General features: G+C 38.6%; 1 protein-coding gene and 1 non-coding gene across 2 annotated transcripts in view; one reads left to right on the top strand and one right to left on the bottom strand.

Annotated features, from left to right (window-relative positions):
* Positions 1-780: 780 nt before the first annotated feature.
* Positions 781-26,992, bottom strand: part of LOC138336165 (probable serine/threonine-protein kinase kinX) — a 34,460-nt gene continuing 8,248 nt past the window's right edge. The window contains exons 4-6 of the mRNA XM_069285505.1: positions 3,811-3,962; positions 2,996-3,475; positions 781-1,022 (exon numbers count right to left, since the gene is read on the bottom strand). Coding sequence (XP_069141606.1) covers positions 906-1,022; positions 2,996-3,475; positions 3,811-3,962 — 749 coding nt within the window. The 3' untranslated portion in view covers positions 781-905. The remainder of the gene's footprint in view (positions 1,023-2,995; positions 3,476-3,810; positions 3,963-26,992) is intronic.
* Trnai-aau (transfer RNA isoleucine (anticodon AAU)) lies at positions 2,275-2,347 on the top strand. Its single transcript has one exon. It is a non-coding gene; the product is annotated as a tRNA-Ile (tRNA).

Raw genomic sequence — 26,992 nt, 5'->3', positions numbered from 1 at the left:
CGTTGATTTGGTATCTTTATTACGTGTCAAGCAAGAACATTTAAACACATAAGGATTAGCATATACACCATATTGACCTAACACTCACAAGTCTACGTAAGGGACGTGGTACCATTTGACAATGGTTGGATCACCACAGGTATTGAACTTTTAAGCCAAGATTTCGAGTCATTATTTAGGATACATTTAAAATCTGATTTACGATGAAAAACACTTCATGAACTATAAAAAACTACATTAAAATTGTACCATTTTTAAATAATTCTACGACAAGTTTTCGAATGATTATCTATTGGTATTCTTTAAAACTGATGCAATTATTGAATGATGTTTTAGATTTCTGTTTTTATTTTTATAATTGTCGATATTTTTGTGCTTTTCTCATTGTCTTCTCATTTGTTTGCAATTTGATATTATTTATAATATAATTGTAATCAAAATGTGATAGCATTTATAATATAACTGGAAGTTTTATAAACAGTTATAGCTGGTTTTCTTTTACCTCTTTACATGCGATTTAACATGATATACCAATTAATTAAATACGAAAACAGGAAACTACACTATAGCCTGGCAATCGGTACAGGGAGTGCCATGATTACCCTTGTTCAGACTTCGGCGGTTCTAAGTCAACTTTTCATAAGATTTACCTACATTTCAGTTCATCAAGCTGCCAGCTTCCTGAATTTATTGCATCAATACTTTTTTATCATTCACAACGTCTTTTGAAACTGAAAAAGTTGACTACAAAACCACAAAACATGGAAATCGGCAAAAACAATCAGTAGATAACCACAGCTTTATGTAAAAGGCGCGTTTAAGCTTTCTTCGTTATAGACAGCATTTGCCATTACGTGTTTTTTTTTATCTTATTTCATCTACAAAATAATGTATATTTTTTGCGTTTAAAGGATAACACAGCACATAAAATTCATGTCTACTTCCGGTTCTTGTTTCTTAATCAGGGGCGATGACTCCTCGACCTTCTTCCCATTCACGATCTTTGGTGGCTCCTCTCTGACCTGAGAAAGACAATATATTTGTGAAGTATAGACAGTCTAGTATGTAATGCTACATGTATGCAACACATTGGGACTAGTGTGGTTTTTCAGAAAGAATAATACTTTTGGTATTTTTATACCTCACCGATAAGTCACAGTCGTTATTGGTCGAGAGACGTCACGCGTGAGGGCGACAAAACATCGTGTATCCCATAGTCTCGCATTCCCCAGACTCTCGCCGCCAAACGAGACCAGCCAAACGAGAGTCTGGTCCGGTTCTTATTTCCATTTTGTGATTTCAAAACGAGGCTTCCCGAAAAATCGATAAAGCTTTTCTTTGGCTAATAGCTACATACCCACAAATATGACGGATACAGAATTTGAAAAAAACGTTGTTAGCCACACTTAAACAACAAAAATTAAATTTTCAGTTAAAAAGAATACAAATGACTTTTCTTCAAGATATTGTTATGCACAAAGAAGATACATTATACTTTTCGTCTGCTGCCGTCCATATTTGTTTACCGTTTCAGCGCGCCCTCTACCGTTCGCCAAATTCAAACACGAACCGGACCAGTCTCTCATTCAGGGCGGCGAGAGTCTGGGGAATACGAAACTATGTATCCCATCGTCATGTTCAAAAATCATGTTGTCGTTCGTGTAACGGAACTCTCCCAGGTATTCCGATAACAAACAAAATGGACGAAAGACGATGCTTCCGTCTGCCTTTGACCTACGAAATTACTAATAGTTTTATGATAAAAGACATAACACAATTACACTCGATGTAATGTTTATATGATGTAACATGCTAAAGGGAGTTGATTTGGGCTGAAAGATACGGTTGGTCTAACTTATGATTTAACAATAACTAGCCTATAACGTCAGCTCAACAGTGTTTGAGCAAACATCTTAAATTCTAGCCATTACGTTATACTTGTATTCTTGCGCTAGAAAAACTTTATTTTTTCGGTATAATAAACAATTTACTGCCCTGGCGATAACGATACATGACACTCAGTTTACCCGCGGCAAGTCATATATTTATAAATATGACATGCCTTGGGTAAACAAAGCGCCATGTGTCTCCCTACCGCCAGGGCAATAAATGTATAATATCTTCTTAGTGTCTTTTTCATGCATATTACACATTTACATTTGCTTATCAGATAACCAGTATCTACATTATGTAAGCTTTCGATTTTTATCGAATAGCTCGTCATTAATTCAAATAAAAAATGTGTAGCGGGGTTGGACTGGGTCGATCATCGGTGACCAGGTAGCTCAGTCGGTAGAGCACTCAGCTAATGTTCTGAGGGTCCCGGGTTCGAATCCCGGTCTGGCCGCTACATTTTCTCCTCTCCTGTTACAAATGTATCACTGGTCTTTTCAAAGTCAATAGTCTTATTGGTTTGATTGGAATAACGTCCTATTAATATTCATGGTCATTTAAGAACGTGCTATGTTAATTTGAGAAGAAAAGAAAAAAACATGGAGTACCAGAAGAAAAACCACCGATCAGCAGCCAGTACCTTGCAACCGTCCCATGTGGAATCCTAACTCACTGCCCACAGTTGGATGGTTTGTGTGGTAATATGTCAGGGCGTCATTTAAAATCACTCGGTCACCATCGCAAGGAATTGTAACATATATCATAAGTTTGGAAGTGTGTTTAACCTAGATTTCAGCGGATAGACATATATGTAACTACAGTATAGATATCCAGCTCATTCTTTCGCGTTCAAAGTAAAATTAAAATAAGTCTTTTGTATTCGAGGTTGTAATTTTCACATAGCTATTTTATTTGTGAATATTAAAGATATTGGTCTGAATGCAGATGACTTTTTTTGGAGTATTTCTTTCGGGCATTCTATTGGTTCCTTTGTCCTTCACATGGTTTATTTCACAGGGTACCGACCCCTCTAAACCTCCAAACTTATAATATGTTACAGTTCCAGGTTTCATCGCGGCTCCCCCAACTAAATAATGTTTACCTCTGTCCCAACTTGTTCTTCAATTGTAACACTTTCATTGGGCGTTCCGTCCTGGCTATCGTCTGCTTCTTGTTGCCCAGGGATCTCCTGCTGTGAATGCTCTGTTACGGGGTCTACTTCCTCTACGGGCGGCACCACTTCATCAGCGGTCTCCACATATGCCTTTTGAACGCTAGCCTCGGGTTTTGTCTCCAGAATAGCAGGCTCCTCTGTAACAGTCACGGTAACCGTTGCATCTTCTGCTTCTGGTATTTCTACCTTTTCTTCAACAGTTTGGACGTCTTGGACAGTTTCATCGCATACCGAGTCTTGTTCTTGTTGTTGATTGTTTATGTCTCCATCTTCCGGATGCTGTTCAGAATTGGCTATTTCCTCTTCTGCCACTGCTGACTCATCAACCATCTTAACCTCCTCCTCCTCTAAAATGACATCCTTATCAGAATTGTCTTTGTTCTTCTTCTTCAGGAATCCGAAAGGCATCTATAAAGTGAAACAATTTATATGCAGAAATCGAATCTCTGTTTTGTTGTCTGTTAAGCATCCTAGCTATTACAACTATAGAAAATAAAAAAAAGTTTCATTTGAGAGCTTTCATTTAAAGAGTTCGTCTCGATTTGTGTAAAAAATAATAAATTACCATGACAAATAAATTGGAACGAGCCAATTGAAATTTTGAACTTATATAAATCTGTAATGAATAATGTGAGAGTATATAGGCAAAACACTCGGAACTCGGTTTAAAGTTATACATGAGATGAATTTGCCAAGGTGATACCCCAGTATTTGTTTTACAGTGTAAACCTATTGATAACTACCTCCTCTGGGTGTACGTTTTCCTGATCCTCGGTGTCGATAAGGGGAGGTAAATCATCCACGTAGTGCAAGTCGTCAGTGACAGCTAATGATAATGTGGAGTCGAAGTCCGACTCTATGAGGGGCCGCTCGTCTACCGGCACAACTGTTTGTTCTGTATGGGAAAAATGGGATTTAGTCTATAACATACAAAAACAAAAACATGTTCAGTTCAAATATATATTCTTAACATTAAATTTACATTTATTGTGTGTGTTCGCTATATAACGTTATCAACGAAGGACTTTGTATGGTTTAGTCCCTTTTTGGCCCCGAAATTCATTGGATTTTTAAACTAAGTGTAAAGATATGAAAGTATTTGCCCCTGTTAAAACTTCTTATGTGTACTTGAACATAACTGATATGATTAGAGGTGCGTTTGCTTCTGACTCGTAAATTCTTGTGTAGCTTGACAATTTTGGCAAAATATCCCCAAAATTGTACATTTTAGGAAAACAAGTATACAGAGTTAAGAATACATTTATGTCACCAAATAACCATGCCGTGATGCTTACTAGGCGATAGCAAGTACATTGTGTACAAGTAACGCTTATTTGACAAGAGTCAACTTTACAAAAGCATAGACATTGAGTCCTTTTTGACATTTTCATGCAAATGGCGTTTGTAAATTATATCATGAAACATGTACAGAACCCTGTTTATTTGTTTTACTTAAATATCATTGATTTTTATTTGTTTTCCGACTTTCTGGTTGGCAGATACTTTTTCTTCATACACCATGACGTCAAATTAGAGACGTCGACGTTGCGTATTGATTTTAAAAAAATAGTACGTTTAAACTATTTTATGCTATCGTGTAGTCTGAAAAAATTAATTATAACCATTGATGTAACTATTTTTTTAACTCCATCGGAATATGAAATAAATTTGTTTGCAAACTTTTGTGAGAACCCGCTATACGGATTCACACACTTTGCAAACAAAATTAACTGCATGTGTCCATACGTCAGGGTCACATACATGTATATGACCGTCATTAAAATATGTACTACATCTATCTACAGTATATGTCCACACGTACTACATCTATCTACTCTAAGTGTCCACACTACACTATCTATTAGTGTCCACCTACTAAGTGTCTCACTCTACATCTATCTACTCTAAGTGTCCACACGTACTACATCTATCTACTCTAAGTGTCCACACGTACTACATCTATCTACTCTAAGTGTCCACACGTACTACATCTATCTACTCTAAGTGTCCACACGTACTACTATCTACTCTAAGTGTCCACACGTACTACATCTATCTACTCTAAGTGTCCACACGTACTACATCTATCTACTCTAAGTGTCCACACGTACTACATCTATCTACTCTAAGTGTCCACACGTACTACATCTATCTACTCTAAGTGTCCACACGTACTACATCTATCTACTCTAAGTGTCCACACGTACTACATCTATCTACTCTAAGTGTCCACACGTACTAAGTCTATCTACAGTATATGTCCACACGTACTAAATCTATCTACAGTATATGTCCATACGTACTACATCTATCTACAGTATATGTCCACACGTACTACATCTATCTACTCTAAGTGTCCACACGTACTACATCTATCTACTCTAAGTGTCCACACGTACTACATCTATCTACTCTAAGTGTCCACACGTACTACATCTATCTACTCTAAGTGTCCACACGTACTACATCTATCTACAGTATATGTCCACACGTACTAAATCTATCTACAGTAGTATATGTCCACACGTACTAAATCTATCTACAGTATATGTCCACACGTACTAAATCTATCTACAGTATATGTCCACACGTACTAAATCTATCTACAGTATATGTCCATACTAAATCTATCTACAGTATATGTCCATACGTACTAAATATATCTACAGTATATGTCCATACGTACTAAATCTATCTACAGTAATGTCCACACGTACTAAATCTATCTACAGTATATGTCCACACGTACTAAATCTATCTACAGTATATGTCCATACGTACTAAATCTATCTACTGTATATGTCTATACGTACTAAATCTATCTACAGTATATGTCCACACGTACTAAATCTATCTACAGTATATGTCCATACGTACTAAATCTATCTACAGTATATGTCCATACGTACTAAATCTATCTACAGTATATGTCCATACGTACTAAATCTATCTACAGTATATGTCCATACGTACTAAATCTATCTACAGTATATGTCCATACGTACTAAATCTATCTACAGTATATGTCCATACGTACTAAATCTATCTACAGTATATGTCCACACGTACTAAATCTATCTACAGTATATGTCCATACGTACTAAATCTATCTACTGTATATGTCTATACGTACTAAATCTATCTACAGTATATGTCCACACGTACTAAATCTATCTACAGTATATGTCCACACGTACTAAATCTATCTACTGTATATGTCTATACGTACTAAATCTATCTACAGTATATGTCCACACGTACTAAATCTATCTACAGTATATGTCCACACGTACTAAATCTATCTACTGTGTATGTCTATACGTATTAAATCTATCTACAGTATATGTCCACACGTACTAAATCTATCTACAGTATATGTCCACACGTACTAAATCTATCTACTGTGTATGTCTATACGTATTACATCTATCTACAGTATATGTCCACACGTACTAAATCTATCTACAGTATATGTCCGCACGTACTAAATCTATCTACTACATGTGCATTAAATCTATATACTCGTTGTTTAATTCACATATAAAATAATTAAAGTCTATTGTGAAAAAGGTTTTGTGTAAGACAAAGAAATAAAAACGACTACTACAGCTATGTTACAGTATATACAGTATCGACTACCTACACTTTGGGTTCGGAGTGTATATCTACAGCAGATGGTAAGTGTTAACATCTGCTGGAAATGCTATGAGTCATATATCACGTGAACGAAAAGTATTTGCAGTAAAGCATTGTCGCTTAGTACTGGTCGGAAGCATATATGCTGCTGCATTGGAAATAAATCTATCTTTCTTCACTCACTCTCATTAACAGTTATATATGTTGTTCTCTTTCTTTTGAACTGTAATAAAAATAAAATTTCACATATTTTTATACTAGGCCAAAAAAATGATGTCTCTTTAGTTTTACATTGGCAAAAACATATGGTCGGTAGGTCGTTTTTAAGTGTCTTTTACTCTAGTGTAATGGCCAGAACCGGAGTCCGAGATCGAAATCTCGACTTTTAATTATGTTTTGTTCGTTTTGTTCGTAGAAAGTGGGAAAAAAATTAGGGTCGAGGAGTAAAAAATTAGGGTTGGTCATGTAACCCTAAACAGACATGTATTTTGTTTTTCTAATATAGACCTTGAAATCGTCTTTTTATTATAGACTTTGATATCATCTTTATATTATAGACCTTGACATCGTCTTTATATTATAGACCTTGACTTCATTTTTATATTATAGACCTTTACATCGTCTTTATATTATAGACCTTGACATCGTCTTTATATTATAGACCTTGACATCGTCTTTATATTATAGACCTTGATATCATCTTTATATTATAGACCTTGATATCGTCTTTATATTATAGACCTTGACATCGTCTTTATATTATAGACCTTGACATCGTCTTTATATTATAGACCTTGACACCGTCTTTATATTATAGACCTTGATATCGTCTTTATATTATAGACCTTGATATCGTCTTTATATTATAGACCTTGACATCATCTTTATATTATAGACCTTGATATCGTCTTTATATTATAGACCTTGACATCATTTTTATATTATAGACCTTTACATCGTCTTTATATTATAGACCTTGACACCATCTTTATATTATAGACCTTGATATCATCTTTATATTATAGACCTTGACATCGCCTTTATATTATAGACCTTGACATCGTCTTTATATTATATACCTTGATATCGTCTTTATATTATAGACCTTGATATCATCTTTATATTATAGACCTTGACATCGCCTTTATATTATAGACCTTGACATCGTCTTTATATTATATACCTTGATATCGTCTTTATATTATAGACCTTGATATCATCTTTATATTATAGACCTTGACATCGTCTTTATATTATAGACCTTGACATCATCTTTATATTATAGACCTTGACATCGTCTTTATATTATAGACCTTGACATCGTCTTTATATTATAGACCTTGATATCATCTTTATATTATAGACCTTGATATCGTCTTTATATTATAGACCTTGACATCATCTTTATATTATAGACCTTGACATCGTCTTTATATTATAGACCTTGACATCATCTTTATATTATAGACCTTGACATCATCTTTATATTATAGACCTTGATATCGTCTTTATATTATAGACCTTGACATCGTCTTTATATTATAGACCTTGATATCGTCTTTATATTATAGACCTTGATATCGTCTTTATATTATAGACCTTGACATCGTCTTTATATTATAGACCTTGACATCATCTTTATATTTATAGACCTTGACATCATCTTTATATTATAGACCATGATATCGTCTTTATATTATAGACCTTGATATCGTCTTTATATTATAGATCTTGGCATCATCTTTATATTATAGACCATGATATCGTCTTTATATTATAGACCTTGACATCGTCTTTATATTATAGACCTTGAAATCGTCTTTATATTATAGACCTTGACATCGTCTTTATATTATAGACCTTGATATCGTCTTTATATTATAGACCTTGACATCGTCTTTATATTATAGACCTTGATATCGTCTTTATATTATAGACCTTGATATCGTCTTTATATTATAGACCTTGACATCGTCTTTATATTATAGACCTTGACATCATCTTTATATTATAGACCTTGACATCATCTTTATATTATAGACCTTGATATCGTCTTTATATTATAGACCTTGACATCGTCTTTATATTATAGACCTTGACATCGTCTTTATATTATAGACCTTGACATCGTCTTTATATTATAGACCTGGACATCATCTTTATATTATAGACCTTATTATCGTCTTTATATTATAGACCTTGACATCATCTTTATATTATAGACCTTGATATCGTCTTTATATTATAGACTTTGATATTGTCTTTAAATTATAGACTTTCATATCATATTTATATTGTAGACCTTGACATCGTCTTTATATTATATACCTTGACATCATTTTTATATTATAGACCTTGACATCATTTTTATATTATAGACCTTGATATCGTCTTTATATTATAGACCTTGACATCGTCTTTATATTATAGACCTTGATATCGTCTTTATATTATAGACCTTGACATCATCTTTATATTATAGACCTTGATATCGTCTTTATATTATAGACCTTGACATCGTCTTTATATTATAGACCTTGAAATCGTTTTATATTATAGACCTTGACATCGTCTTTATATTATAGACCTTGATATCGTCTTTATATTATAGACCTTGACATCGTCTTTATATTATAGACCTTGACATCATCTTTATATTATAGACCTTATTATCGTCTTTATATTATAGACCTTGACATCATCTTTATATTATAGACCTTGATATCGTCTTTATATTATAGACTTTGATATTGTCTTTATATTATAGACTTTCATATTATATTTATATTATAGACCTTGACATCGTCTTTATATTATATACCTTGACATCATTTTTATATTATAGACCTTGATATCGTCTTTATATTATAGACTTTGACATTGTCTTTATATTATAAACCTTGATATCATATTTATATTATAGACCTTGACATCGTCTTTATATTATATACCTTGACATCATCTTTATATTATAGACCTTGACATCATTTTTATATTATAGACCTTGACATCGTCTTTATATTATAAACCTTGATATCATCTTTATATTATAGACCTTGACATCGTCTTTATATTATAGACCTTGACATCATCTTTATATTTTAGACCTTGATATCGTCTTTATATTGTAGACCTTGACATCGTCTTTATATTATAGACCTTGACATCGTCTTTAGATTATGTGACGTCACATTTTGACGGGACTGAATGACTTAACATTTAACGAAAGATGAAAGTTCGAGGTCAAGATAGAAAAAGTTCCATCAGAAATCGAACAGATTCCCGTTAATACGACAGTAGTTATCGGTCAGTATGTGCGCCAGTTGCAGGATAAAATGATTTATTAAGGCAAAAAAAACCAGTTGTTTAAGGTCATTTTTTCAACAGTTAAAATCGTTCCCTTCGGTGTTGGGACCAATCCTATAAACAGTACATCGAGTCGATATTAAAGATGAATTTCACTTTATATATATATGAACATATATGTTACTCTGATTTAAAGTTATATGTACTACTCACGAAACGAGATAGGCCTTTAATATGTTATCCATCACCAACAGTTACTAACATTTGGAAAATTACAGTACTTTCAATGCATTTGATTTACAAGTACAAATAAGAGCAGAAAAGCCAAAATCATTATATGTACACTATAGTGAGTAGCTACAGTCAGACCATGAAGCCACATTGTGGTATACAATTTCATTTCACTTTTTACACAGTTAGTAGTAATTGTAAAGTGACTTCTGGAGGAAAGTTTCCATCTAAACATACACAAGGTATAAAAACAAAAAAATTACGGTACATAATATCTGTGTTGTAACTAACGTTTATAATGCATCTGAAGCCATTTGAATGATTTTCACCGCTTAATTCATCAAACATTATGGTTTTCAACAGATTAATGAAGAAAAATTACCATGCCAAAATTTTTACACAGTTACGGCACATATAACTTAAATCATATTATTACAGACTCCCTAGTGTGTTAAGTTGGTACTTTTATCATCAACCTAGAATATAGGGGAGTTAAACAGATTAGGAAAATATATAGATTTGGCTTTAAAGCGACGAATTTCGAATTCAAATTAATTAATACTATCATTTGCAAGGTTTTGAAATGTGCAATATGAAATTATTGATATTATGTCTTATGAAATGGTATATATACATAATTGATCACACAATATATATGTTATGTTATCCAAATTGTAGTTATATGTTTGTCCAGAACTGTCTCCATTGTTATATTGTATATGTACATGTATAAGTCAACTCTCCAATGTGTAAAAAACAAGGAAATAAAATAATCTGAAATCTGATCCCAATACCTTTGGAAAAGAGTTCGGGCCAAGTGAGCTAATAAACTAGCCCGTAATTTATGTATAAAGATAAAAGTTCGCATCTCGTTATCAATAACGACAAAATTAGGTAAACTGTCAACCACATTTTTATGTAACTAGTATTTACATATACTAGTGTGTCAGTTGTCAGTATTAGGCTTTCGCTTCACTGAAAACTAATTACCAACTGTATACTATCAGGCTTATATAACACCACCTTAACATTTTGAGGAGTTGCTTCCTTTCGGGATGTCTATTATGACGTCATTGAGATATGACAAAATGCTTTTTAATTTGTAAACCTATGACTTATTTAGATGTTACTAGGGTTAATACAGTTTAGCGTTCTTACCGAGTATGGAGGTAAATTATAACTACTGTAAGGAAAGTCATGGAACAAGTACGGGTACAAAACGGAGCTTTGGATGATCGTAATCAGTAGTAGCAGACATAGGATACCAGTAGGTTCAATGTCGGGAGAAGCCCTTAATTCTAACTCGAATGCAACTTTAAGGGACTTTTTTGATGAATGAAAAATAGCAATGTATATTTTACGGAAACTCCACAAGGTCTAGATTAGCATGCCATCGCTGCCAGGTCTTTCTTGCATTTATTGCTTAGGAGTTAAAGATGACAAGAACTCGATACCATACATATATGATGTGGTTTTGTTTTTACGTGAAAGGAAGTAGTGCATAAGAGTATCAGAGAGGAAATGTGCAAGGTGATCATAGCGAAATACGAGGCACACATCATAGGGATAGAGAAAACCGATCCCCTTAAAATGCGGAGAAACCAGCGCACGGCGGATAGCAAATGAGAAAAAGAAGTAACAAAAACTACAGATATTTACCATGCAATGTCTACATGAAATACGAAATGTCAGAAAGGATGGGAAGGAAACGAAAGGAACATAATTTTGTACCCTATAAAATTCCGGAATAATGTCAACGATATTTAGCAAAATAGGACTGCAAAGTATATCGGAAGTTTAATTATTAGGTAAAACGGGTCAGAAGAACAGTGAAAGCAGGCAACGAATGGACCAAAAATCGACCAATCAGTTCAGGATTTTGCGAAATCAAGAAAACTGTTTTCAAAGATTTTAGAAATTTTAAAACAAATGCCGCACTCAATATGGTATACATTAGAATCGATCTAACAAAGTAGCAGATCGAGAACGAGAATCATCTAAGGTAAGAAATGATGAGGATATAAGAGGGTTTATATGCACGATTCGTGGACCATCATGGAACAGACATATTGTTGGCCTGGAGAAGCCAAGATTACACCAAGACTAATAGATAAATATAGATATTAGCTCTACGTTTTGGCTGTAAATTAGAACGAAAACATGTACATGGTCCCATACAAAATCCACAAAGTACCTACAAAGTTTAGAATAGATCTTAAATATATTATTATTTTAGATATGTATAAAGATGCATCTTTTGCCTGCGTCCATAATTATTCTCCTAAGTGTATCTATTCCCAATATTTACACATAGAGAGAATGTTCTATAGCAACAAAGCGTGAAAAATACCAGAAAACACGTCAACGTAGAATGTCTGCTAACCCACCACCATCAACAAACATTGCATTATTACCTCAGACGGAAATCCACAACAGCCAGTCCTACAAAAGTTGTCACTTTAATTGTGGTGTATATGTCTAAGTTAGACAGGTATGGGAAACAGCTGTGAGCTGCTGATAATTATTAATTTACTTCCACATTCAGCGATCAATATATGCTAACTAGGATGAAAATATCCACATACAACTTATACATGTAATTTTTAAAAAAAAAATCCTATTTTGGTTAATTATACAGTAGATACGTTAGTGTGATTAGTAGAAAGTAATGGACTACCTTGTACTACGTTAGTATGATCTGTAGAAAGTAATGCACTACCTTGTACTACATTAGTATGATCAGTAGAAAGTAATGGACTACCTTGTACTACATTAGTATGATCAGTAGAAAGTAATGGACTACCTTGTACTACGTTAGTGTGATCAGTAGAAAGTAATGCACTACCTTGTACTTCGTTAGTGTGTGCTTAGTAGAAAGTAATGGACTACCTTGTACTACATTAGTATGATCAGTAGAAAGTAATGGACTACCTTGTACTACGTTAGTATGATCAGTAGAAAGTAATGCACTACCTTGTACTACATTAGTATGATCAGTAGAAAGTAATGGACTACCTTGTACTACGTTAGTATGATCAGTAGAAAGTAATGCACTACCTTGTACTACGTTAGTATGATCAGTAGAAAGTAATGGACTACCTTGTACTACGTTAGTATGATCAGTAGAAAGTAATGGACTAATTGTACTACGTTAGTATGATCAGTAGAAAGTAATGGACTACCTTGTACTACGTTAGTATGATCAGTAGAAAGTAATGGACTACCTTGTACTACGTTAGTATGATCAGTAGAAAGTAATGGACTACCTTGTACTACGTTAGTATGATCAGTAGAAAGTAATGGACTACCTTGTACTACGTTAGTAGTATGATCAGTAGAAAGTAATGGACTACCTTGTACTACGTTAGTATGATCAGTAGAAAGTAATGGACTACCTTGTACTACGTTAGTATGATCAGTAGAAAGTAATGGACTACCTTGTACTACGTTAGTGTGATTAGTAGAAAGTAATGGACTACCTTGTACTACGTTAGTATGATCAGTAGAAAGTAATGGACTACCTTGTACTACGTTAGTATGATCAGTAGAAAGTAATGGACTACCTTGTACTACGTTAGTATGATCAGTAGAAAGTAATGGACTACCTTGTACTACGTTAGTGTGATTAGTAGAAAGTAATGGACTACCTTGTACTACGTTAGTATGATCAGTAGAAAGTAATGGACTACCTTGTACTACGTTAGTATGATCAGTAGAAAGTAATGGACTACCTTGTACTACGTTAGTATGATCAGTAGAAAGTAATGGACTACCTTGTACTACGTTAGTGTGATCAGTAGAAAGTAATGCACTACCTTGTACTACGTTAGTATGATCAGTAGAAAGTAATGGACTACCTTGTACTACATTAGTATGATCAGTAGAAAGTAATGCACTACCTTGTACTACGTTAGTATGATCAGTAGAAAGTAATGGACTACCTTGTACTACGTTAGTATGATCAGTAGAAAGTAATGGACTACCTTGTACTACGTTAGTATGATCAGTAGAAAGTAATGGACTACCTTGTACTACGTTAGTATGATCAGTAGAAAGTAATGGACTACCTTGTACTACGTTAGTATGATCAGTAGAAAGTAATGGACTACCTTGTACTACGTTAGTATGATCAGTAGAAAGTAATGGACTACCTTGTACTACGTTAGTATGATCAGTAGAAAGTAATGGACTACCTTGTACTACGTTAGTATGATCAGTAGAAAGTAATGGACTACCTTGTACTACGTTAGTTGATCAGTAGAAAGTAATGGACTACCTTGTACTACGTTAGTATGATCAGTAGAAAGTAATGGACTACCTTGTACTACGTTAGTATGATCAGTAGAAAGTAATGCACTACCTTGTACTACGTTAGTATGATCAGTAGAAAGTAATGGACTACCTTGTACTACGTTAGTATGATCAGTAGAAAGTAATGGACTACCTTGTACTACGTTAGTATGATCAGTAGAAAGTAATGGACTACCTTGTACTACGTTAGTATGATCAGTAGAAAGTAATGGACTACCTTGTACTACGTTAGTATGATCAGTAGAAAGTAATGGACTACCTTGTACTACGTTAGTATGATCAGTAGAAAGTAATGGACTACCTTGTACTACGTTAGTATGATCAGTAGAAAGTAATGGACTACCTTGTACTACGTTAGTATGATCAGTAGAAAGTAATGGACTACCTTGTACTACATTAGTATGATCAGTAGAAAGTAATGGACTACCTTGTACTACGTTAGTATGATCAGTAGAAAGTAATGGACTACCTTGTACTACGTTAGTATGATCAGTAGAAAGTAATGGACTACCTTGTACTACGTTAGTATGATCAGTAGAAAGTAATGGACTACCTTGTACTACGTTAGTATGATCAGTAGAAAGTAATGCACTACCTTGTACTACGTTAGTATGATCAATAGAAAGTAATGGACTACCTTGTACTACGTTAGTATGATCAGTAGAAAGTAATGGACTACCTTGTACTACGTTAGTATGATCAATAGAAAGTAATGCACTACCTTGTACTACGTTAGTATGATCAGTAGAAAGTAATGGACTACCTTGTACTACGTTAGTATGATCAGTAGAAAGTAATGGACTACCTTGTACTACGTTAGTATGATCAGTAGAAAGTAATGGACTACCTTGTACTACGTTAGTATGATCAGTAGAAAGTAATGGACTACCTTGTACTACGTTAGTATGATCAGTAGAAAGTAATGGACTACCTTGTACTACGTTAGTATGATCAGTAGAAAGTAATGGACTACCTTGTACTACGTTAGTATGATCAGTAGAAAGTAATGGACTACCTTGTACTACGTTAGTATGATCAGTAGAAAGTAATGGACTACCTTGTACTACGTTAGTATGATCAGTAGAAAGTAATGGACTACCTTGTACTACGTTAGTATGATCAGTAGAAAGTAATGGACTACCTTGTACTACGTTAGTATGATCAGTAGAAAGTAATGGACTACCTTGTACTACGTTAGTATGATCAATAGAAAGTAATGCACTACCTTGTACTACGTTAGTATGATCAGTAGAAAGTAATGGACTACCTTGTACTACGTTAGTATGATCAGTAGAAAGTAATGGACTACCTTGTACTACGTTAGTATGATCAGTAGAAAGTAATGGACTACCTTGTACTACGTTACGTTAGTATGATCAGTAGAAAGTAATGCACTACCTTGTACTACGTTAGTATGATCAGTAGAAAGTAATGCACTACCTTGTACTACGTTAGTATGATCAGTAGAAAGTAATGCACTACCTTGTACTACGTTAGTATGATCAGTAGAAAGTAATGCACTACCTTGTACTACGTTAGTATGATCAGTAGAAAGTAATGCACTACCTTGTACTACGTTAGTATGATCAGTAGAAAGTAATGGACTACCTTGTACTACGTTAGTATGATCAGTAGAAAGTAATGCACTACCTTGTACTACGTTAGTATGATCAGTAGAAAGTAATGGACTACCTTGTACTACGTTAGTATGATCAGTAGAAAGTAATGGACTACCTTGTACTACATTAGTATGATCAGTAGAAAGTAATGGACTACCTTGTACTACGTTAGTATGATCAGTAGAAAGTAATGCACTACCTTGTACTACGTTAGTATGATCAGTAGAAAGTAATGCACTACCTTGTACTACGTTAGTATGATCAGTAGAAAGTAATGCACTACCTTGTACTACGTTAGTATGATCAGTAGAAAGTAATGCACTACCTTGTACTACGTTAGTATGATCAGTAGAAAGTAATGCACTACCTTGTACTACGTTAGTATGATCAGTAGAAAGTAATGCACTACCTTGTACTACGTTAGTATGATCAGTAGAAAGTAATGCACTACCTTGTACTACGTTAGTATGATCAGTAGAAAGTAATGGACTACCTGTACTACTTAGTATGATCAGTAGAAAGTAGCACTACCTTGTACTACGTAGTATATGCAGTAGAAAGTAATGGACTACCTTGTACTACGTTAGTATGATCAGTAGAAAGTAATCGACTACCTTGTACTACGTTAGTATGATCAGTAGAAAGTAATGCACTACCTTGTACTACGTTAGTATGGTCAATAGAAAGTAAAGGACTACCTTGTACTACGTTAGTAGGTAATACTTGTCTATGGTATGTAACTACTGTCCATGGTTTAGAGGGTTACAGTCGTCTGCTTAGTGAGGACATTCACATAGGTACCAATACGTAAAATTCAATGACGTAATATGTGCCATAATTGGATTAAAACTTTTACATGTTATTTTTCTATTGAACTCTACAAGGTTTGATGAATTCAGCTGCGAAAATCATTCAAATGGACAGACATACATGAATGATGCAGTAAATCTATAGTTAGCTCTTATTTGTTCATGTAAAATTAAATTCTATGCATTGCAAGTACATCTATTCTATTTTTCAAAATATTGCGAACTTTTGGTGTTGAATTTTTATTTGTAACTATGAAAATTACGACAAATATAATTTCCGACTCGCATGTTACATGAGTAGAAAATACAAAATAGAAAACAACGTAAGAAAAAAATCGACCTTAAAGAAAGCAATCTTATCAAATCCTTTTTAATTATAACTTTGTCATGCGAATAGCGGTTGTAAATTGTATCGTGCAAATATGGCTTAGGCCCCAAAAAATAATATTTTTGTTTAAGATTACCCGACCGACCCTAATTTTTTCTCCAGGCCCTATTTTTTTCCGCTTTTCTAGGATTTTTTTTTGAATTCGGGATTTCCATCTCAGACTCCGGTTCCGGCCATTATTTTAGAGTAAAAGACATACTTAGAAAAACAACAACAAAAAAAACCATCCCGACCTACCGACCCTATTCTTTTGCCAATGTAACCCTAAACAGACATATTTTTGTGCCGTTATAGGAAGGACTCGGCACAAAATGTGTATGCTTTTGTATAGTCGAATCTGGTCAAACAAGCGCTCCTTGTAAATGGTATAGACACTGGTAAACATATAATGGAATGGTTATTTGGTGACATAAATATGTACTTAATCCTGTCGACTTGCTAAATTGAATGTACAATCCACATTTTGCCAACATTTACAAACAACGCAACGATCTACGAGTCACAGACACTTTTTATCAGCTAAGTTATGTTGAAGTACGACATTAGAAGTGATTTATGTTGAAGTACGACCTTAGAAGTGATTTATGTTGAAGTACGACCTCAGAAGTGATTTATGTTGAAGTACACCTTAGAAGTGATTTATGTTGAAGTACGACCTTAGAAGTGATCTATGTTAAAGTACGACCTCAGAAGTGATTTATGTTGAAGTACGACCTCAGAAGTGATTTATGTTGAAGTACGACCACAGAAGTGATTTATGTTGAAGTACGACCTCAGTAGTGATTTATTTGAGTATTTATGTTGAAGTACGACCTCAGAAGTGATTTATGTTGAAGTACGACCTTAGAAGTTATCTATGTTGAAGTACGACCTTAGAAGTGATTTATGTTGAAGTACGACCTTAGAAGTGATTTATGTTGAAGTACGACCTTAGAAGTGATTTATGTTGAAGTACGACCTCAGAAGTGATTTATGTTGAAGTACGACCTTAGAAGTGATCTATGTTGAAGTACGACCTTAGAAGTGATTTATGTTGAAGTACGACCTTAGAAGTGATTTATGTTGAAGTACGACCTTAGAAGTGATTTATGTTGAAGTACGACCTCAGAAGTGATTTATGTTGAAGTACACCTTAGAAGTGATTTATGTTGAAGTACGACCTTAGAAGTGATTTATGTTAAAGTACGACCTCAGAAGTGATTTATGTTGAAGTACGACCTCAGAAGTGATTTATGTTGAAGTACGACCTCAGAAGTGATTTATGTTGAAGTACGACCTTAGAAGTGATTTATGTTGAAGTACGACCTCAGAAGTGATTTATGTTGAAGTACGACCTTAGAAGTGATTTATGTTGAAGTACGACCTTAGAAGTGATTTATGTTGAAGTACGACCTTAGAAATTATCTATGTTGAAGTACGACCTTAGAAGTGATTTATGTTGAAGTACGACCTTAGAAGTGATTTTTGTTGAAGTACGAAACCTCAGAAGTGATTTATGTTGAAGTACGACCTTAGAAGTGATTTATGTTGAAGTACGACCTCAGAAGTGATTTATGTTGAAGTACGACCTTAGAAGTGATTTATATTGAAGTACGACCTCAGAAGTGATTTATGTTGAAGTACGACCTTAGAAGTGATTTATGTTGAAGTACGACCTTAGAAGTGATTTATGTTGAAGTACGACCTCAGAAGTGATTTATGTTGAAGTACGACCTTAGAAGTGATTTATGTTGAAGTACGACCTCAGAAGTGATTTATGTTGAAGTACGACCTCAGAAGTGATTTATGTTGAAGTACGACCTCAGAAGTGATTTATGTTGAAGTACGACCTCAGAAGTGATTTATGTTGAAGTACACCTTAGAAGTGATTTATGTTGAAGTACGACCTCAAAAGTGATTTATGTTGAAGTACGACCTCAGAAGTGATTTATGTTGAAGTACGACCTCAGAAGTGATTTATGTTGAAGTACGACCTTAGAAGTGATTTATGTTGAAGTACGACCTTAGAAGTGATCTATGTTGAAGTACGACCTCAGAAGTGATTTATGTTGAAGTACGACCTTAGAAGTGATCTATGTTGAAGTACGACCTTATACATCTCACCACCACTGGGGAACCTTTGTCCCTTCACACTTCCTGATCTAACGGTACACGGTACTCACCATGGTTACATCTCACCACCACTGGGAACCTTTGTCCCTTCACACTTCCTGATCTAACGGTACACGGTACTCACCATGGTTACATCTCACCACCACTGGGGAACCTTTGTCCCTTCACACTTCCTGATCGTAACGGTACACGGTACTCACCATGGTTACATCTCACCACCACTGGGGAACCTTTGTCCCTTCACACTTCCTGATCTAACGGTACACGGTACTCACCATGGTTACATCTCACCACCACTGGGGAACCTTTGTCCCTTCACACTTCCTGATCAAATACACGGTACACGGTACTCACCATGGTTACATCTCACCACCACTGGGGAACCTTTGTCCCTTCACACTTCCTGATCTAACGGTACACGGTACTCACCATGGTTACATCTCACCACCACTGGGGAACCTTTGTCCCTTCACACTTCCTGATCTAATACACGGTACTCACCATGGTTACATCTCACTACCACTGGGGAACCTTTGTCCCTTCACACTTCCTGATCTAACGGTACACGGTACTCACCATGGTTACATCTCACCACCACTGGGGAACCTTTGTCCCTTCACACTTCCTGATCTAACGGTACACGGTACTCACCATGGTTACATCTCACCACCACTGGGGAACCTTTGTCCCTTCACACTTCCTGATCTAACGGTACACGGTATTCACCATGGTTACATCTCACTACCACTGGGGAACCTTTGTCCTTCACACTTCCTGATCTAACGGTACACGGTACTCACCATGGTTACATCTCACTACCACTGGGGAACCTTTGTCCTTCACACTTCCTGATCTAACGGTACACGGTACTCACCATGGTTACATCTCACCACCACTGGGGAACCTTTGTCCCTTCACACTTCCTGATCTAATACACGGTACTCACCATGGTTACATCTCACCACCACTGGGGAACCTTTGTCCCTTCACACTTCCTGATCTAACGGTACACGGTACTCACCATGGTCATATCACTACCGCTGGGGAACCTTTGTCCCTTCACACTTCCTGATCTAACGGTACACGGTATTCACCATGGTTACATCTCACCACCAATGGGGAACCGTTGTCCCTTCACACTTCCTGATCTGACGGTACACGGTACTCACCATGGTCATCTCACCACCACTGGGGAACCTTTGTCCCTTCACACTTCCTGATCTAACGGTACACGGTACTCACCATGGTTACATCTCACCACCACTGGGGAACCTTTGTCCCTTCACACTTCCTGATCTAACGGTACACGGTACTCACCATGGTTACATCTCACCACCACTGGGGAACCTTTGTCCCTTCACACTTCCTGATCTAACGGTACACGGTACTCACCATGGTTACATCTCACCACCACTGGGGAACCTTTGTCCCTTCACACTTCCTGATCTAACGGTACACGGTACTCACCATGGTTACATCTCACCACCACTGGGGAACCTTTGTCCCTTCACACTTCCTGATCTAACACACGGTACTCACATGGTACATCTCACCCTTCACATTCCTGATCATACACGTACTCACCATGGTTACATCTCACCACCACTGGGGAACCTTTGTCCCTTCACACTTCCTGATCTAACGGTACACGGTACTCACCATGGTTACATCTCACCACCACTGGGGAACCTTTGTCCCTTCACACTTCCTGATCTAACGGTACACGGTACTCACCATGGTTACATCTCACCACCACTGGGAAACCTTTGTCCCTTCACACTTCCTGATCTAACGGTACACGGTACTCACCATGGTTACATCTCACCACCACTGGGGAACCTTTGTCCCTTCACACTTCCTGATCTAACGGTACACGGTACTCACCATGGTTACATCTCACCACCACTGGGGAACCTTTGTCCCTTCACACTTCCTGATCTAACGGTACACGGTACTCACCATGGTTACATCTCACCACCACTGGGGAACCTTTGTCCCTTCACACTTCCTGATCTAACGGTACACGGTACTCACCATGGTTACATCTCACCACCACTGGGGAACCTTTGTCCCTTCACACTTCCTGATCTAACGGTAACCGGTACTCACCATGGTTACATCTCACCACCACTGGGGAACCTTTGTCCCTTCACACTTCCTGATCTAACGGTACACGGTACTCACCATGGTTACATCTCACCACCACTGGGGAACCTTTGTCCCTTCACACTTCCTGATCTAACGGTACACGGTACTCACCATGGTTACATCTCACCACCACTGGGGAACCTTTGTCCCTTCACACTTCCTGATCTAACGGTACACGGTACTCACCATGGTTACATCTCACCACCACTGGGGAACCTTTGTCCCTTCACACTTCCTGATCTAACGGTACACGGTACTCACCATGGTTACATCTCACCACCACTGGGGAACCTTTGTCCCTTCACACTTCCTGATCTAACGGTACACGGTACTCACCATGGTTACATCTCACCACCACTGGGAAACCTTTGTCCCTTCACACTTCCTGATCTAACGGTACACGGTACTCGCCATGGTTACATCTCACCACCACTGGGAAACCTTTGTCCCTTCACACTTCCTGATCTAACGGTACACGGTACTCACCATGGTTACATCTCACCACCACTGGGAAACCTTTGTCCCTTCACACTTCCTGATCTAACGGTACACGGTACTCACCATGGTTACATCTCACCACCACTGGGGAACCTTTGTCCCTTCACACTTCCTGATCTAACGGTACACGGTACTCACCATGGTCATATCACTACCACTGGGAAACCTTTGTCCCTTCACACTTCCTGATCTAACGGTACACGGTACTCACCATGGTTACATCTCACCACCACTGGGAAACCTTTGTCCCTTCACACTTCCTGATCTAACGGTACACGGTACTCACCATGGTTACATCTCACCACCAATGGGGAACCGTTGTCCCTTCACACTTCCTGATCTAACGGTACACGGTACTCACCATGGTTACATCTCACCACCACTGGGGAACCTTTGTCCCTTCACACTTCCTGATCTAACGGTACACGGTACTCACCATGGTTACATCTCACCACCACTGGGGAACCTTTGTCCCTTCACACTTCCTGATCTAACGGTACACGGTACTCACCATGGTTACATCTCACCACCACTGGGGAACCTTTGTCCCTTCACACTTCCTGATCTAACGGTACACGGTACTCACCATGGTTACATCTCACCACCACTGGGGAACCTTTGTCCCTTCATACTTCCTGATCTAACGGTACACGGTACTCAACATGGTTACATCTCACCACCACTGGGGAACCTTTGTCCCTTCACACTTCCTGATCTAACGGTACACGGTACTCACCATGGTTACATCTCACCACCACTGGGGAACCTTTGTCCCTTCACACTTCCTGATCTAACGGTACACGGTACTCACCATGGTTACATCTCCACCACCACTGGGGAACCTTTGTCCCTTCACACTTCCTGATCTAACGGTACACGGTACTCACCATGGTTACATCTCACCACCACTGGGGAACCTTTGTCCCTTCACACTTCCTGATCTAACGGTACACGGTACTCACCATGGTTACATCTCACCACCACTGGGGAACCTTTGTCCCTTCATACTTCCTGATCAAACGGTACACGGTACTCACCATGGTTACATCTCACCACCACTGGGGAACCTTTGTCCCTTCACACTTCCTGATCTAACGGTACACGGTACTCACCATGGTTACATCTCACCACCACTGGGGAACCTTTGTCCCTTCACACTTCCTGATCTAACGGTACACGGTACTCACCATGGTTACATCTCACCACCACTGGGGAACCTTTGTCCCTTCACACTTCCTGATCTAACGGTACAACGGTACTCACCATGGTTACATCTCACCACCACTGGGGAACCTTTGTCCCTTCACACTTCCTGATCTAACGGTACACGGTACTCACCATGGTTACATCTCATCACTACCGCTGGGGAACCTTTGTCCCTTCACACTTCCTGATCTAACGGTACACGGTATTCACCATGGTTACATCTCACCACCAATGGGGAACCGTTGTCCCTTCACACTTCCTGATCTAACGGTACACGGTACTCACCATGGTTACATCTCACCACCACTGGGGAACCTTTGTCCCTTCACACTTCCTGATCTAACGGTACACGGTACTCACCATGGTTACATCTCACCACCACTGGGGAAACCTTTGTCCCTTCACACTTCCTGATCTAACGGTACACGGTACTCACCATGGTTACATCTCACTAACGCTTGGGAACCTTTGTCCCTTCACACTTCCTGATCTAACGGTACACGGTATTCACCATGGTTACATCTCACCACCAATGGGGAAACCTTTGTCCCTTCACACTTCCTGATCTAACGGTACACGGTACTCACCATGGTTACATCTCACCACCAATGGGGAACCTTTGTCCCTTCACACTTCCTGATCTAACGGTACACGGTACTCACCATGGTCATATCACTACCACTGGGGAACCTTTGTCCCTTCACACTTCCTGATCTAACGGTACACGGTACTCACCATGGTTACATCTCACCACCACTGGGGAACCTTTGTCCCTTCACACTTCCTGATCAACGGTACACGGTACTCACCATGGTTACATCTCACCACCACTGGGGAACCTTTGTCCCTTCACACTTCCTGATCTAACGGTACACGGTACTCACCATGGTTACATCTCACCACCACTGGGGAACCTTTGTCCCTTCACACTTCCTGATCTAACGGTACACGGTACTCACCATGGTTACATCTCACCACCACTGGGGAACCTTTGTCCCTTCACACTTCCTGATCTAATACACGGTACTCACCATGGTTACATCTCACCACCACTGGGAACCTTTGTCCTTCACACTTCCTGATCTAACGGTACACGGTACTCACCATGGTTACATCTCACCACCACTGGGGAACCTTTGTCCCTTCACACTTCCTGATCTAACGGTACACGGTACTCACCATGGTTACATCTCACCACCACTGGGGAACCTTTGTCCCTTCACACTTCCTGATCTAACGGTACACGGTACTCACCATGGTTACATCTCACCACCACTGGGGAACCTTTGTCCCTTCACACTTCCTGATCTAACGGTACACGGTACGGTTACATCTCACCCATGGGAACCTTTGTCCTTCACATTCCTGATCTAACGTACACGGTACTCACCATGGTTACATCTCACACCACTGGGAACCTTTGTCCCTTCACACTTCCTGATCTAACGGTACACGGTACTCACCATGGTTACATCTCACTACCACTGGGGAACCTTTGTCCTTCCCACTTCCTGATCTAACGGTACACGGTACTCACCATGGTTACATCTCACCACCAATGGGGAACCTTTGTCCCTTCACACTTCCTGATCTAACGGTACACGGTACTCACCATGGTTACATCTCACCACCACTGGGGAACCTTTGTCCCTTCACACTTCCTGATCTAACGGTACACGGTACTCACCATGGTTACATCTCACCACCACTGGGAACCTTTGTCCCTTCACACTTCCTGATCTAACGGTACACGGTACTCACCATGGTTACATCTCACCACCACTGGGGAACCTTTGTCCCTTCACACTTCCTGATCTAACGGTACACGGTACTCACCATGGTTACATCTCACCACCACTGGGGAACCTTTGTCCCTTCACACTTCCTGATCTAACGGTACACGGTACTCACCATGGTTACATCTCACTACCACTGGGGAACCTTTGTCCCTTCACACTTCCTGATCTAACGGTACACGGTACTCACCATGGTTACATCTCACCACCACTGGGGAACCTTTGTCCCTTCACACTTCCTGATCTAACGGTACACGGTACTCACCATGGTTACATCTCACCACCAATGGGGAACCTTTGTCCCTTCACACTTCCTGATCTAACGGTACACGGTACTCACCATGGTTACATCTCACCACCAATGGGGAACCTTTGTCCCTTCACACTTCCTGATCTAACGGTACACGGTACTCACCATGGTTACATCTCACCACCACTGGGGAACCTTTGTCCCTTCACACTTCCTGATCTAACGGTACACGGTACTCACCATGGTTACATCTCACCACCACTGGGGAACCTTTGTCCCTTCACACTTCCTGATCTAACGGTACACGGTACTCACCATGGTTACATCTCACCACCACTGGGGAACCTTTGTCCCTTCACACTTCCTGATCTAACGGTACACGGTACTCACCATGGTTACATCTCACCACCACTGGGGAACCTTTGTCCCTTCACACTTCCTGATCTAACGGTACACGGTACTCACCATGGTTACATCTCACCACCACTGGGGAACCTTTGTCCCTTCACACTTCCTGATCTAACGGTACACGGTACTCACCATGGTTACATCTCACCACCACTGGGGAACCTTTGTCCCTTCACACTTCCTGATCTAACGGTACACGGTACTCACCATGGTTACATCTCACCACCACTGGGGAACCTTTGTCCCTTCACACTTCCTGATCTAACGGTACACGGTACTCACCATGGTTACATCTCACCACCACTGGGGAACCTTTGTCCCTTCACACTTCCTGATCTAACGGTACACGGTACTCACCATGGTTACATCTCACCACCACTGGGGAACCTTTGTCCCTTCACACTTCCTGATCTAACGGTACACGGTACTCACCATGGTTACATCTCACCACCACTGGGGAACCTTTGTCCCTTCACACTTCCTGATCTAACGGTACACGGTACTCACCATGGTTACATCTCACCACCACTGGGGAACCTTTGTCCCTTCACACTTCCTGATCTAACGGTACACGGTACTCACCATGGTTACATCTCACCACCACTGGAAAACCTTTGTCCCTTCACACTTCCTGATCTAACGGTACACGGTACTCACCATGGTTACATCTCACCACCACTGGGAAACCTTTGTCCCTTCACACTTCCTGATCTAACGGTACACGGTACTCACCATGGTTACATCTCACCACCACTGGGGAACCTTTGTCCCTTCACACTTCCTGATCTAACGGTACACGGTACTCACCATGGTTACATCTCACCACCACTGGGGAACCTTTGTCCCTTCACACTTCCTGATCTAACGGTACACGGTACTCACCATGGTTACATCTCACCACCACTGGGGAACCTTTGTCCCTTCACACTTCCTGATCTAACGGTACACGGTACTCACCATGGTTACATCTCACTACCACTGGGGAACCTTTGTCCCTTCACACTTCCTGATCTAACGGTACACGGTACTCACCATGGTTACATCTCACCACCACTGGGGAACCTTTGTCCCTTCACACTTCCTGATCTAACGGTACACGGTACTCACCATGGTTACATCTCACCACCACTGGGGAACCTTTGTCCCTTCACACTTCCTGATCTAACGGTACACGGTACTCACCATGGTTACATCTCACTACCACTGG

This window comes from Argopecten irradians, chromosome 12, assembly GCF_041381155.1.
Source record: "Argopecten irradians isolate NY chromosome 12, Ai_NY, whole genome shotgun sequence".
NCBI classification, from domain to species: domain Eukaryota; kingdom Metazoa; phylum Mollusca; class Bivalvia; order Pectinida; family Pectinidae; genus Argopecten; species Argopecten irradians.
Note: the sequence above shows the minus strand (reverse complement) of the source record. Positions and strands in the feature narration are given on the sequence as shown.